At 45.5% G+C, this 15,861-nt stretch overlaps 1 protein-coding gene across 3 annotated transcripts; it reads left to right on the top strand.

Moving 5' to 3' along the window:
* The first annotated feature begins 98 nt into the window (after window positions 1–98).
* sacm1la (SAC1 like phosphatidylinositide phosphatase a) lies at window positions 99–14,137 on the top strand. 3 transcript variants are annotated; one of them, XR_014917396.1, is made up of 21 exons: window positions 99–333; window positions 2,431–2,528; window positions 3,466–3,540; window positions 3,622–3,749; window positions 4,388–4,537; window positions 5,277–5,336; window positions 5,417–5,450; window positions 5,539–5,640; window positions 6,085–6,170; window positions 6,377–6,463; window positions 6,551–6,619; window positions 6,712–6,791; window positions 7,737–7,835; window positions 7,908–8,046; window positions 8,257–8,326; window positions 8,418–8,490; window positions 8,581–8,674; window positions 10,574–10,666; window positions 10,743–10,800; window positions 12,139–13,172; window positions 13,210–14,137. XR_014917396.1 is itself a non-coding variant. In XM_085445495.1 (20 exons), the coding sequence occupies exons 1-20, from the start codon at window positions 305–307 to the stop codon at window positions 12,273–12,275; spliced, it is 1,761 nt and encodes a 586-aa protein (XP_085301621.1). In that variant the 5' UTR covers window positions 99–304; the 3' UTR covers window positions 12,276–14,137. The 3 variants fall into 3 exon arrangements, 2 of the variants coding, with proteins under 2 accessions (XP_085301621.1, XP_085301622.1); XM_085445495.1 differs by having other exon boundaries at window positions 12,139–14,137; XM_085445496.1 differs by lacking the exon at window positions 99–333 and adding an exon at window positions 374–532 and having other exon boundaries at window positions 12,139–14,137.
* The last annotated feature ends 1,724 nt before the right edge of the window (window positions 14,138–15,861 follow it).

Genomic DNA, 15,861 nt, shown 5'->3' with positions numbered 1-15,861 from the left:
GTCCATAATGCAGACTTTTACCGAAGAAGAAAAAGACTCAGGTGTAAAAGTCCCACTAACCCTTAACCATGTGACGTGCGGCTATTGTTCACACAGCCAGTGACAGTTGCAGCGACCGAACCGGATTAAACTACAAGTACCACCCATCACCACGTCTGTCTCAGGGTGCCAGGTTCGCTGGGTTTGGCGGGAAAAACGTGCACTTCAGGCCCCGCGCCTGCTCTGTGTTTTACACCTCGTATCTGGCAACGCCTGCAGGTCCTCGCATTGCTGTCGTCACTGAGGTCGGGTAGAAGGAGCGAAGATGGCGACTTGCTACGAGAGATACAATTTGTAAGTAGTGTTCATACGGAACAGCGTAGTGTTTCTGTCTGCGGCTTTTCTGCTCACAGCTCCGGTTAAAGACACATAAGACGAGTGGCTGTCCGTGAGAGGTGAAGCAGCTGCGGGGGCTCAGCGGTGCTGGTGGGGTAGATGACACAGCGGCTGAAGTTTGCTGACAGGCTCGGCCGGCGGAGCAGGAACCAGCCAGGTTTCTCTCCACTCTCATTCATAATGAACACTTAGCCAGTGTCGCTGTGTGGAGCCGGCAGCAGCGAGTGTGGGTGAGAGCGCCGACGGGCGCCTTTGGTATTCAGGGAGGCTTCATTCACCCAACGAGCTGCTGCACAGCTGCTCCCTCCGGCTTTAGTGGCACTCCACGGCTGGCAGCTCCTCGACGCGTTTTTAGACGTGCAGGGTTTATATTTACTTGTGAATGTCACTCAGCTGTAAGTGAGCCTAACACTGATAACCGCGGACATGTGACGTTAGCCGTGCGGCAGCTGACAGCTCAGCCCCGGCACACCCTCGATCAAGCCCTTTATTTCAAGTACCCAGCCCTACCGGTCCTGCCTCTGCCTGCAGCGTGTTTTACTTACACGAGTGAAGGTGTTGGGTGTTCCTCAGCCTTTCCCAACACGGAGCAGGTAATGAGGCACAGCTCTGTAGTACGTCACACATGTTAGACAAATGGACCCTCTGAGTTTGGGCCAGTACAGTGAGCACTGGCATAATCTAACTGGGGAAATGCAAAACAAACAAAAACTTTGACAAAGCATCTTTTCAAATAAAGTAAAGACCTAACATTTCTCGGTAATTTGTACATAATTGTCCAGTTATTGACAATAATGCCAGTTTTTCATTTAACCCTGGAGTGCCTCTGTGTACAAAGAGGTGCTGGGTGCACCTTAACCTGATGCATCCCAGCACTGCGGGCCTGGAAGTGTGATTTAGACCAGTCTGCAGTCATGTGTTACTCATCGCACGACTGCTCATTCTAACACTGACAAATGAAAAAGTTGCCTCAGAACAAAACCGTCTGTTTGAAAACTCGTTTCCTGTTTGGTCCACACTGTGGTGGGGGGTCAGAGTTCACCCCCCCACAGTTAAACTCTGTCTATTTTCTGTGTTTTCCACCATGGGGGTCACGTTCACCACCTGATTATTGTGTGTGTGTGTCTTATTGTGCTTCTGATGGCATAGTTTTCAAGGACTACAGATCAAACATGTCCTGATTCACACTTGCCTGTTGTCCACGCTGCGGCTCCTGGCTGTGGGACCTTATTCGGTCTCTTCTCTTTGTTCTTGGTTTTACACTGACTGTCAGTCACAAAGCATATCTCTGCTTATGGCAGCATTAAGTGACCCTGAAACTTTGTTAAATGTGCGTAGGTGTAGATGCTGTGTTTAAACCGTGGCCTGTTCTGTCCTCAGAACAAACCGGAGCAGCGTCCAGTCTGAACCTGTGTGCTGCTCTGGAGGCTACCTGGGGTCACAAAGCAAACATGACTGCAGATGTGCTCTTCTCTCAGATTTCCATCGTACAGAGTGTGGGTTCTGACAGTCTGCGCTTTAAATAAAAGCCTCAATTTAGAAAGTTCACTGAAACATTTCCTAATACACAGCATGAAATCAATCTTTAGTTTTGATATTTGTATTTAATACTGGTTTATCACAACATCGTGCTCCTGGCATCGTAGGTTTTGGTATCAGTTGAGCTTTTGTTTCAGAGGAAGATGGCTGGAGTTCCTCTGCCAACGTGTTTGTCATTATTTAATTAAAGACAAGGAAAGTGTCCGTCACAGAAAACGAGCAGCGGAGCTTTGTAGAGTGAAAGATGACGTCAGACAAGTTGTTTGTTCTCAGCTGACAACGGCAGAAATATTGTGTTTCCAGGGACATGTGACTATGAAAACTAGCACTAAAGGACCAAAGGGGCCGTTTTTGACATTTCAATGATCTTTGGTTGTAGTTGAGTGATTGTTTGAAGTATAATCAGCATTAACCGTTCATGCTGTTGAATAATTGACATTGTTGACTAAACACCTCCTGGCTATATTTTCATGTGCGACTGAAAATTTCCTCTTTCCTCCCGTTTCCCTCTCCCAGGCACACGACCCCTGAGAAGTTCTTCATCGAGGCCTGCGATGAGGGTGCCGATGCTGTGCTGGCAATCGACAGGGTCTCGAACGAGATGACCCTCACAGGTAGGCTGTGTTCGAAAGTGCTGAGCATCGCTTATGATCCAAAGACGCTGTCGTTGAGACGTGCCTCAGTTTGGACGTTGTTTGCTAATCACATCTAAAGAACTTTCTGACATTCTCAGACTGTATGAGAATAACAAACTGGGTGTCCTGACACATGATATACATGTTTACAACCTGATTTACACGATTCAAGAGTGTTAGCCTGCATGCAGTAACTACATGTCACTGTTACAGGGATATAAGAGGCTTAGACGGTGAGCCTTACTGCCCTGTGTGTGCATGCATGTGTACATCAGGACTGCTGTCCAAGCTAAGCTCAGTCACACTCCTGAGCCCGTCCTCAGAGGAAGTAGACGTCTACTGTGACACACGCGCACACAGACACGCGCACACAGACACGCGCACACAGACACACAGACACGCGCGCGCACACAGACACGTGCGCACACAGACACACACACACGCGCACACAGACACACACACACAGACGCGCACACAGACACACACACACAGACGCACACGCACACACACAGACACACACACACGCGCACACACACACACACACACGCGCACACACACACAGACACACACACACACACACACAGACACACACACAGACACACACACACTGCTTCTAAAGGTTGAGGTCAACTTTGTAGAACCCCTCTGGACTTGTATGTTGTGGTGACTCGAGTACAGCATCCAGCACAGGTGTACTCTGTGTGAATTTAAAGGCCTCTGATGCTTCACGAATGGCCGTCACTTCTTTGTGATGAAGAGGTTTTCTCTTCAGACAAAAGCAGCTGGCCCTTCTGTGTACTCGTCCACAAATACGAACAATATGTTGCAGTGAGCTGAAGCCTTGTGTGCAGGCCCATGTCAGACACTGAGACGGAGGATTCAGAGGAATAAAATCAAACCTTTGTTCCTGTCACAGGTAAAAAGGACGTTCCTCCCTCTGCAGTTACCAGGCCTATCTGTGGCATCATGGGAACTATCCGCCTGGTAGCAGGTATGTAGCACACACGCGCATCACTGCTGTCCGAGCTGCTCTTTGAAGCTGTGCAGTAAAACGCTTCTGCTTCCACCGCAGGGATGTACCTCGTTGTCATCACCAGGAAGAGAAATGTCGGCAGCCTTCTGGGCCACGCTGTGTGGAAGGCTGCGGACTTTGACGTGATCTCTTATAAGAAGACGGTGCTGCATCTGTCTGAGATACAGGTCGGTAAGAATGGATCACTGATCCCGAAGGAAATTCAAACGTGCTGTGGCAAGAAAACATTTATGGAAAAAAGAGAAAAGCTCATTAAAAAGCATACGCTGTACGCTCGTGTGCAGCAAACATTTAGCATGTTCTGTGTTTCTTTTGTTGTGTTTTTCTTCGGTGCGTGCTCACTCGCTCTGTGTGAGATTAATCCGCACACACGGCTGGTAGCGCAGCCCGTGCTGCTGTCGCCGTAGTCTGCTCATTTTAATAGGACACCGTGTTCTGAAACGACACCAATAAACTTTGTTAGTCAGTGTAGGAATAGCAACAGGGACAGACGGTGGTAAGCCAGTAACACTCTTTGTTTCCGTAAGTAGTTTTGCTCTGACATCAGCCCAGCTGTGATGCAGCGATTCAGAAAAGCTAAACTGGAGGCGCCCCGAACGCCGTCAGGCTAAAGCAGAGCCTGATTCGATGACCCGACCTGTAAGAGACAGATGTGCGTGCTGTTTTTAAAACAGAGCTGAAATGTCCGTACCTGACAGACTGTCGCGTTTGGCTGGTGAATCGCCTAACAATGTAGAATTTGTGACATGCAGCAAAGTGACCTGTCATGAGCTTTCCTGCCATCTAAACGTCTTTCCTTTCCTAGTCTCAGGAGAATAAGACCTTCCTCTCTATGCTGAACAATGTGCTGACCACGGACGGCTTCTACTTCTGCACCGACTTCGACCTGACGCACACGCTGCAGCGGCTCGCCAACACCAGCCCTGACTTCCAGGAGATGAGTCTGCTTGAGAGGGTGAAACATGTGGTCTTAATAGCTGTTAGCAGCCGATGCACTCAGTGTAACACAGACAGGTGACTTTGAACTGGTCTAGTGGACAATATGAAGGCTCTGGTATGGTTAATAAGAGAGGTAAGTGCAGCTTCAAGCTGAGACGCAGCTCTGCAGACGTGGCGTTTGCTCTGAGCGAGCAGGTGAGGTGGAGATAAAATGAGCGTGACAGTGTGTGAGTGAACATGCAAGGAGCAGTGGTAGTGAAGGCAGGTGAGTTTAAATACCTGTGACACTATCCACTGTAACAGGTGGTGCACAAGAGAGGTGAAGAACAGGGTGCAGGCAGGGTGGAGCGGCTGAAGTCTGGTGTCGGGGTGGTGTGTGAAAGGGAAGGTTTACAACCTGCTGTGATGGCGGATATATGGGACGAAGGAGGATGAAGATGCAGCTGCCAGGCAGGAGGAACAGAGGAAGACCTCAGAGGAGGTTCGTGGATGCAGTGAAGGGTGGAGTGACAGGAGCGTGCTGGGATGGGAGGAGCTAAAGGGAGCAGCTGAAAGAATACTTCTCAAAATAAAATCTTTTGTGTTTTGCTGTATTTATTGCTCGAGGTTTTTATTTATCGGTCAAGTGTTCACAGTAGCATTTTAGTTATTTTTAAATCGCACATCCTTAATTTGACATTTGTGTCCAACTTAAATGCAACATTAGTGTAAAGTCTTCCTCAGTGTCATGTGTTGATGCTTGTGGTTATTTTCAGGCTGATCAGAGGTTTGTGTGGAACGGGAACCTGCTGAGGGAGCTGGCTGGGCAGCCCGAGGTGACCTGAGCCTCACTTACACTGATGCATGTGTTTGTACTTGTTGTGCTTAATTACTGACCTTCACTGTCTCTCCATAGCTTCACAAGTTTGCCCTTCCCGTCATCCATGGATGTATCCTTTGCACTGAATGTGAAAGTTTTTTTTTCTTTCTTCATAAAATCGTAAGCGAAGCCTTTTTTCTTTGACCGACCCGGTTCAGTCATCGTCATGAAACCGTGCCGTATAAACGGGAAGATCTTTGAGTGGATCCTCATATCGAGGAGAAGCTGCTTCCGGGCTGGCGTCAGATACTACGTGAGAGGTAAAAGCCTCGGAGCTGAGACTTTTCTTAAAGAGCAGCTGTTCTGCTAATTTTCACACCCATCATTTTATTCGCTGGGTGACCTAGAGGGGCTTTGCATAACCAGTTCAAACTAATCCTTCTTTGTCACGTACTGAGCACTGGCGCATCATCCTCTGTCTAATGTTAGCTGCTTGGCTGTTCCTTATAAACTGTCAGTATGAAGAATGGAACCTTTGTCCAGCCTAAACCCTGGGCTTGAGCTCATAGGGATTACTTGCACATACCTCCTGACCTCATTGTTTCAAACTAATGTGACCAGTGTAACAGTCTGTACTGAGCGGCAGACAGTAATGAAGGGCACCCTGTGTGCCCTGCTGTGTGGCAGTATCACCATGCTGCACCGTGCAGCAGCAGACGGTGCTCCTGAGTGTGGCTGCTGACCGACGGTGTGTGTGTCCACAGGCATCGACTCTGAAGGCCATGCTGCCAACTTTGTGGAGAGTGAGCAGATCGTTTTGTATGAGGGAGCAAAGGCTTCATTTGTGCAGGTAAGTTTCAGGGTTCATCATATCAGCGATGTTTTTACTGTTTGCATCGAGGATCATTTATTAGATGTGTTAGCCCTGCGTCACACTCTGTGCTGCCTCCTATGGCGGCTGGGGCAGAGTCCCGCCCCCTGCGACCCTGCTGAGGACCAGCTGATGAGAACGGATGGTATTTCACAGCGTTTTTTCTTTTTCTTTGAAACAACCAGACACGAGGCTCGATGCCCTTTTACTGGAGTCAGAGACCCAACCTCAGATACAAACCCAAACCTATAATCAGCAAAACCACAAATCATGTAAGCTGATCTTTCTGCACATCCACGTGTTCGTTTCAATCACGTGAAATGGAAATCTTATGCTAACGTAATGGAAATGTTGTACAGATGGACGGCTTCCAGAGGCATTTCGACTCTCAGCTCCTCATCTATGGGAAGCAAACGATTCTGAACCTGGTGAGCCGTCCTCCTTTCCTTAGTCTCTTACTGGTAAACAGAAGCACTCAGGAGACCAGTCTGACCAGTCTGTTCGTCTTCTTCCTGCTCAGGTGAATCAGAAGGGCTCAGAGAAGCCACTGGAGCAGGCCTTTGATAGGATGGTGTCTGGCATGAATAATGATATGCTCAAGTAAGTGTCACCCTGTGTTTTTACTGGTCACTGAGTCGCCGTTGGCTTAATCAACCAGGTTCAGCAGTTTGACCTTCCTCATCAAAAGTGTTTGATAAACTATTGTTTTATTGATTAACGACACTGGTGCTGCATCAGTTTTAGTTGTTCTACAAACCTTTTCAGTAGAGGTGGGAATCACCATACATCCCACGATACGATATTATCACAATACTTAACGCACGATACGATATTATCACAATACTTAACGCACGATACGATATTATTGAGATTTTTTTTTTTAAATATTTTGCAGTATTCAGATTCTGTACATAAAGGTAAACTTTATCAATATTAATTTTATCTAATATCAAAGTCTCACACTCAGTCTTTCTCTCATTTCAGTTTTATTGTTGACAAACTGAACGGTTTGTATTACAGTCTAGTCCAACTTAACTGAATGCAACCATCTGGTACAATTACAGCTATTCTGAACTATGCAATATGAAAACTATGCAGCCCCTTCAGCAACTGAAGAATTTGAAAGTAAATTAAAACAAAATATAATTTTACATTAAATAAAAAAGTTTTAAACTTAATTAAAATAAAACATAAATTAAAATAAGTAAACTGTCATGTTTATTGCTGCCAAAAACAAGTTAAACACATTTGGACAGTGAAGGAATGTCAGGATTCTTGCTCAGAAAAAGGATCAACATGCTCTGAAGTCAGAGCACAAAAACCTTTTTTGTAACAAAATATCGATTTCTGCTGTCCCTGCATCGATACATTATTAGCAAACAAAATATCACGATACTACACAGTATCATTTTTTTCCCCACCCCTACTTTTCAGTCGGTGTGCTGTGACAAGCTTTCAAAGATTTAGTCTTCGTTTTGTTTTGTAGCAGTCTGCCCTCCAGTTGTCTCCTTTATAATCTACAGTGTGACCCACTCCTGTCCACAGATACATAGCCTTCGACTTCCACAAAGAGTGCAGCCACATGAGGTGGGACCGTCTCCAGATCCTAGTGGATGCTGTTGCTGACAAGCAAGAGGAATACGGGTAACAAAATGAGCAGCTGCTCTTTGCTAATGTCGAGCAGTTCGCTGTGATGACGTGCGTGTGCGTGTGTAGGTACTTCATGGTGAACTCGGAGGGAAAGACGGTGGCCCAGCAGAAAGGCGTATTCCGCAGTAACTGCATGGACTGCCTGGACAGGACCAACGTCATCCAGAGCCTGCTGGCTCGCCGCTCGCTGCAGTCTCAGCTCCAGGTATTTAAGGTCACAGCTGCCAGTCGTACTGTGTGGTGTAATGCTGCAGTGCAGGACGGTGCTACGCTCGCACGTCTGCCCCGTTGGTTTGTAATGGTTTTAGCGTAGAGAGCAGACTGTATGTACATGAAATAAGCTGGTGGACTTGGCCAGTTTGGGAAGGTGCAGTTTCAGAAGAGTCGCACAGGTGTTGTTGCTGTGTCTCCACAGAGGATGGGGGTTCTGAATGTGGGGCAGCGCATTGAAGAGCAGGCCGAGTTTGAAAAGATCTACAAGAACGGTAGGATACTCTGTTAGCACAGCTGCATGTGCAGTGTGATTGGTAGAAACTGTAGCCTCATGTTGTTTTTGTGTGTGTGCTCTCTAACCAGCATGGGCTGACAATGCCAATGCATGCGCTGTACAGTACGCAGGAACTGGAGCCTTAAAAACAGACTTCACAAGGTACCGTAGCATCCACACTGACTAGCATGTACTCAGCCTTGGTTCTGCTGCTCTGATGACTGCTGTTTAACCAGAGTTCATCTCTTTCAGGACAGGGAAGCGGACCAGGTGGGGGCTGCTGATGGACGGCTGGAACTCGATGATCCGTTATTACAAAAACAACTTCTCTGATGGATTCAGACAGGTGTGAAAGCTATTACACACTTTGTCACTTAAGAAACAAGTTTAGTGTCAGAACAACAGATCATTGGAGTCTTGATTCTGAAAAAGTTTGGACTCTGTGTCGAATATTAACGGTCTAAGGCATCATCTGAGACATCGCTAACTCTGAACTTAGAGATGGCACGATACCACTTTTTTATGTCCGACACCAATATCATAAATTTGGATATCGGCCGATACCGATATGAATCCGATATAGTGTTGTTTTTTTTTTTTAAATCAATAAAACTGTTTTTTAATATCTTGCTGCATTTTGTATAAGTTCATACTCAAGTTTAACTAAACAACAACACTAAAGCTATTCTGTTATACCTGTATGTAAAAAAAACACACTGCACCCAAAATATTTCATAGTTCAGCAAAACTGATCAAGCTAATAAACTTAAACCTGCAACATCCTCCCTACTCTGGTATTTTAAAGAGTACTTACCAGAAATATTAAACAACCTAACTAACAGGGCTGCAAACTCCCAGCAAAAGAAAAAATAGGGAACCACCCCCGCCCTCCACCTCATGATGCTTAATCGATGTAATCAACTTTAATTTAATGCACATGTAAAAAAAAAAATGCACAGAAATCAATTATTTTTCAAGAATAATTAAACAGATTCAACATCTTTCTTCAACAGAACTGCAGACTGCACAGATGGTTCCCAAAGGAAAAAGTACTATAGCTTACTAGGGTATATTAGACTTAACAGTTACTATATACAGTAATGGACTTCTATATATTTTACATCAGATTAAAACTTTGGGTGTCAGATAATTATTTATTAAAAGCTCGACATTGTAAATGAGAATAAGAAAGAAAAGTATGTCTTTGTGCCCTTTCCCTGTTAATGCCCTATCGGCCCCCCTGGCTAAACTTTGCTAGATCCGCCCCTGCACAGTTACAGCCGTCAGCTGTAGAAAAAGATCCTGGTGTAGAAAGTAATATTAAATAAACAACAGTCAAGCTTAAACGTGCTGCTGTTGTTCAGCCGCTGGTTTCCTCTTTCTGGCGCAAAAACAAAGAAGAGAGACGATCAGCTGATCATTGATCAGTTTCATGATTGAAGTAGCAGCAGGAGAGAGAGAGAGGCAGTCGCTCCATATATCGGTTGTTAAGCTTAACGCTGGAATGCTTTACAAACATTCAGAGATGAACTTACACACTTGCTTTACTTCTCTCTGGGATCACTTCCTCAGAGATGAAATGCCGGTTTGGTAGCGAGGCTACAAACACACAGCCGCTCTATCACGTGACCACACTGCTGCGACGTGCTACGGTTATGAGCAGAGTTACGCCGTGTAGTTTTGTGAGGTGCTTTTTTGATATTTAATGGATCGGATTACATTTTTTATTTCTCTCCGATATCCGATCCAGTCATTTACGTCAGTATCAGACCGATACCGATACGTAATATCGGATCGGTCCATCTCTACTCTGAAGCCGAAGTTCAGAGGAGACGAGCAGAACGTTCTCTATGGAAACACATAAATGACTGTTGCCTCACAGCAGGATGGTCCTGAGTTCAGTTCCTCCAGCAGGTCTTTCTGTGTGGAGCATGTTCTCTCCAGCTTCCTCCCACAGTCCACAGACATGCAGTTAGTGGGGACAGGTTAACTGGTAACTCTAAGTTGCCCATAGGTCTGAATGGTTATCTGTTAGCCCTGTGACAGACTGGTAACGGCGCCCATGAGACTGCTGAGATAGCCCCACCCCCTGTGGATGGAGGGTGGCACTGGTTAACGACAGACTTGCCTTCTTAAATACAACCGGGTCCACATTCACCGGCTCTGCTTTGGCTTATTTGTTGCAGAAATGAGCTGTGATGCAGCCACGTTCAGATTTATGCATGTGCGTTGTTGCTGGTTTCAGGACTCCATCGACCTGTTCCTGGGTAACTTTGCCGTCGATGAGTCGGACGGACCCACTCCGCTTCGTGTGCAAAAGGACTGGAAGTTCCTCACAGTCAGTATATCAGCACCGTGTCCTGTCGTCACCAGCAGCAGGACGTTGTGACTAACTCGTGTTTTTATTTTTGCAGCTGCCCATCATTATGCTGGTGGCATTTTCCATGTGCATTGTCTGTCTTCTCATGGCTGGTATGTACAACTGCTGATCCTTAATCCTGTTTAGTTTGGTACAGACGAGCACTGTCCAGTTCTAAAGCACTTGTTTTATTCAGTATGAAGTGAGTGACTGAGCTCATTGAGCACTTGGTGTAATTCCCAGGCTATAGAGATGAATCCAGGGTTTAACTATAGATGGTATAAATGATGGACGTAGTTTTCAGCTCATCATGCAGCTTGACCCAAACTTGCATTATTTTAATGGCTATCAAGGGGTGATGTGTGTGCTCTGGTAAATGCATGGGCGTTTTGAAGCACTCGCAGCACTTTAACAACAAGCCCTTCACTTCTAACCTGACACTGAGGCACCCCCATGGATGCCCAAGCATACTTTGACATGCAGGCAAAAGCTGCTGGAGATTGAGCTGCTCATGCTCTGATTGGTCGTCCACATCCTGAGCCACAGCTGGCCCGTGGTTGCAAAAAGACTTCTTTTGGAAAACAGCACCCTGACAAACAGAAAGTCCAATGATCTAAGGACACCATCATCATGCTGGTGTCAGCCTCAGTCACAGCTGCTTGCAACAATGTAAACACTCACCATCAAAATGATACTCCGCTGACGTCACACTAGCTACATCCATCTTTTTACTGCCTGTGGATTTATCAGAGATACTGAGCTTAAATAGGTCAGTATTAAAGGACCAACGTGTCTCGATACAACTGGAAAGAAGCACAACCAGTCAGCACTGAAACATGCATGTTGATGGTGCAACATCCAGTTCTTATCAAATAGTTTTATGCATCAGAGACAGCCGTCGTGCTTGTTTAGGAAAGTGTTTGTCAGCCCTCCACTGTGTAATATGAGTATCAAACAGGCCTCGTGTGAACATCTTCAGGATTTTGGTAACTTTATCTCAGATCTTTTTAAGTTCAACCAGAACAGCTTCACAAGCTTTGTTGCTGTTGTTTAGTAAAAGTAGTCACCAAACTACACGTTGAAGCAACAGTTACAGTCTTCATGTAAAATATGGTCCAGACTTCTGCAGCTTCAGGTTCCATTTCTGTCTGGATAAAGTCTCTCGCTGCCTCCTTTCTTTTTCCAGATTGCACTAATTGCATCGTACTTTTAAAGGCGAGCTTAAAGAATATTCCTGATATTTGTTAATAATTAATATAATCTTATTCTTTGCTTTGAATTTGTTCTGCAAAACATTTCAGGGTGAGAATCCAACCGCACACTTGGCCGAAGGGATCAAAGCTGTGTCGTGAAAGCAGCTCGTTAGAAGCTGCTTGGTTTACAGAGTAACAGCCTAAAAAGTGTTCCTGATGATGATGATGATGATGAGATGTCTGCTGTCTGCCTTCCAGGTGATACATGGACAGAGACCCTGGCTTATGTGATGTTCTGGGGTGCTGCAAGTGCAATTACAGCCACTATCATCCTGTTTAATGGCCAAGACTTTGTGGACGCCCCCAAGTTGGTTCACAAGGAGAAGATGGACTAAGTGTGCGCTTGTGTGTGTGTGTGTGAGGATGAGCTGGGTCCGGCGGGCTCGTATACCTCATCATCTTCACCTTCGGCAGGTCTGGAGTCCAGGCTGACCTGCCGCCTCCGTGTTGCCCTCTGGACTTTCTCATACAAAACAGTGTCTGTCTTCTATCTGCAGCACATGTGACCACCTTCAGTTGTACTGCACACACGTGCTTTTCATCTAATTTCGTTTCCCTTGGTCCCCAGGCTTTAGTTTGCCGTTGGTTTAGCTAGCTGGGTTTCGTTGGTGTTGGTTGTTTCCATGACTACACTACCACTGTGTTTCCCTTTGTTTGGGCTTGTTTGTGCTTTCTTTCCCCGTACGTTAGCTTCAGCAGTCGTGGCGATGAAACATGCAGATATTAAAACCTATGTTGTATTGCAATGAAAAGTATGCACTCTGGAAGTTTTGAATGTAATGAGCCTTACTTGTGTATTAATTATATAACTATGTGGCCAATCTGTCTTCCTATGAAGCGACCTTAGAAAAGCGCCGGTGACCTTGTTCTTTGTAGAAGCACAAACTGTGGCCGCACACACCTGTGACAGAGCCGTCAGTGGTAAACGTTTGGCTTCAGGGTTACAGGCTTGATTTGCTCCATTTCAGCTTTATACAGGGTCAAGAATGAGACCATCTGAGCCACCTGCAGGTGACCACAGCGCACTACAGCGTACTGCTTTATGTGTGATGGCACGATATCATCATTGGGTTTGGGCCTCCATGGCTGAGGCTTGCCTTGGTGATCAAACGTGCCCTCGGTCTTTGTGCATGTTTCGCTAGCTTAAATGAATGCCAGGAACCAAAGTTTCTGGCAAAAGTTCGACAGTATCCAGGCGGTCATGTTGTCCTCTTCACCTGCAGTGGTTTCAGGTTGACCTGCAGCAGCATGTCTGCATCGCTGTTGCAGGTTTTCAGAGCTGGTGCTGGATGTAGCGGAAAAATGATAACCTTTTCCCAAATACTGTCAGGTGTGACAGAGTAAGGTTCTTACTGTAGTTTGAGAATACCAAATGATTTAGTTGCTAAAACATTCTGTGGATTTATTCTTAAGGTGCAGCTTTCTTGGTCATTAACCCAGGACACCATCTTAAACCAGTCGTTACCTTGGTTTTGGTCCTCGTTCGTTCGAGATGAGGCACAGGGTCACACCTCATCACGTGTCCACGACCCGAGATCACTCGTTCCCGTGGAGCTGCCAGTGAGCTCAAATGTTCGGTCTAGCTACTTCTTCACCAGCTTATACAGTATGCAATCAGCTGTGAACTCTGGACACATCCTTGTGTATTTTGAACAGGACATTTGTATTAGAGTAGACTGAGCGATGGTTTGATCTGGACGCTGCAGCTCTCGGTCTTTCCTGCACCTGCAGCGATCTGACGGGTCCGTACTGTCTTCTGTCCAACAGTGGACTCAGTGACAGGGGCTCAATATGTGGTTCGTGTGTTTTCACGGCTCGGCAGCGAGTCACGCTCGTTTTCTTTATTTCATGTTGTGGTTTTAGAGAAATGCGACAAACACATTTCAGAAACATTTGTCATGTTAGGACATAATAACAAGATTCTCTCTTTTCTGATCTTTAATACTCTGTAAGCTCTCTGAGTAGTACGCACATCGTCTCTCCACACAGACGATGATCTCTGTGAAGTACAGCTGACTTTGGTGTTTTTATGTCTGACTGTTGCTGATAATCGTCACATATTAGGAACACTGGGAGTGTACGACTAAACAACACGTCCTGTCTCTGTTTTGTGGTGGAAAATGATCTCGTGCTTCTTCAGCACTCTCCTTCCAGGACCAGACTTTGTTAATAAACTGAACACGCAGATGTTACAGCACCTTTGAGCTTCTGGAGTTTCATTTATCGTTTCTTTTCTTTGTGAAATAGAAAGGAAAGCAGGGACGGACACATGGGAGGCTTTGTACGGGACATTAACGTCATATCAGGTGAAAGTACGTCTTACTAAGGGTTTTAGGAACAGACTCGCTCGGTGTCCGTTTAAAAAAACAACCTTTATGGTTCATTTACAGGCTCCGTTTACGTTTGTTGGGGCTTCATCGTTTAAAAATGGAGCACACAAATGATTGAAGATGAAAGCAGCAGCCTGTAAAAAGGTTCTACGTTTGTAAGCAGCAGCAACAGAAATGTAGTTCACGGGGCTTGAAGGCCGATGCCTCTGTGGGAACGCTGTGTTGGAGCAGAATTACATCTAGTGTGGAGGTACTATGACTTTTCTTGGATCTCTTTATAAACAATATCAGGCCAGTTTCACACAATCTGATAAAAATAAAAGTCAAAAAATAGGTTGGAATACAGATGTGCCAGTGATGGAGGAACGTCATCTCTATAATACTTATTAAAAATAAAGGGTGAATAAAGTGCACCATGTTTGTCCTCACAGCTGTTTTTATTTCTGTTATGGAGCAAAGATCAAAATGAAAACATTATTAAACAGGAATAAGGTCATGGCTGACTGCGTTAGATTATTCCACTGATATGATGACTGATATCTTTGGTTCTGAGGGATCACTGACACACTATTGATCATGTGAGTCATCACATGAGCCATGGTGTGGAAAAAAGGGCGTGGGTCATTATGTCACTGGGGAAAGGGGATGAAGTCACAGCGAGACAAGGCCTCACCCTCTCATGTGACGTCCTGAGATCACCTGAGGCTCGGCGAGCTAAAGCTCCTGGGTGCAGTCACTGACCAGGAATCTGTTTACACCGGTTTAAGGAATGTTTCTCAATATAGGGCCTCTAGATGAACCAGTCAATGATGGGGAGGCATTTTTATCATGGCTGTGTCCAAATTCAGGGGCTGGAAAGTTGGAAATGGCAGGAAGGTAGGCGTTAGCATTCAAGATTCCTTATTTGTCACATGCACAGTTCTACAAGTACAACACGCAGTGAAATGTATCCTGACACGCTCCTCGACTGTGCAAAGGGCGAGAGAAGAACATTATATGCACACGTGTATTCATGTTATGGTTTAGGGCTCGGGTGGCTTGGGGATAGAAGCTCCTCTTGAGTCTCTGTCCTTGCCCGGATGATGTGGAACTTTCTGCCGGATCGCAGAAGTTGGAACAGATTGTTGCCAGGATGGGACGGGTCCTTCAGCGGGGGGGGGGCAATGCTGCTCAGGGGTTAGGCTAACCCTGAACCCTAACGAGGTATTTAATAATATAGATCAATCATTATTTGCTGATGATGGAGGCATTTGGATTATTTTTACAGAGAGTAGATTAGCTGTTTAATCTCAAATTGTATGGGAATGAGACGGAACAGGTTGATTGCTTTAAACATTTAGGTATGTGGTTTGATAAAAGGCTTACATGGAAAACACATATTGGGGAATAACTGAGAAATGTAAAAAGGTTTTGGATATTTGAAGATGTTTAAAAGGCAGCGCGTGGGGTGCAGATAGGACAGCATCAAAAGCTTTATAAAGACTTCATTAGCTCAGTTCTGCTTTATGGTTCAGCGGCTAAAACATTGTTAAATAACTTGGATAAAATTCAGTGTCAAGCGCTGAGGTTTTGTTGTGGGGCCATTAAAACT

This window comes from Copadichromis virginalis, linkage group LG22 (genome assembly GCF_057382275.1).
Source record: "Copadichromis virginalis isolate Kocher_CV1m ecotype Utaka linkage group LG22, C_Virginalis_male_GT1.1, whole genome shotgun sequence".
Classification (NCBI taxonomy): domain Eukaryota; kingdom Metazoa; phylum Chordata; class Actinopteri; order Cichliformes; family Cichlidae; genus Copadichromis; species Copadichromis virginalis.
This window is presented reverse-complemented; position numbering and strand designations above follow the sequence as displayed.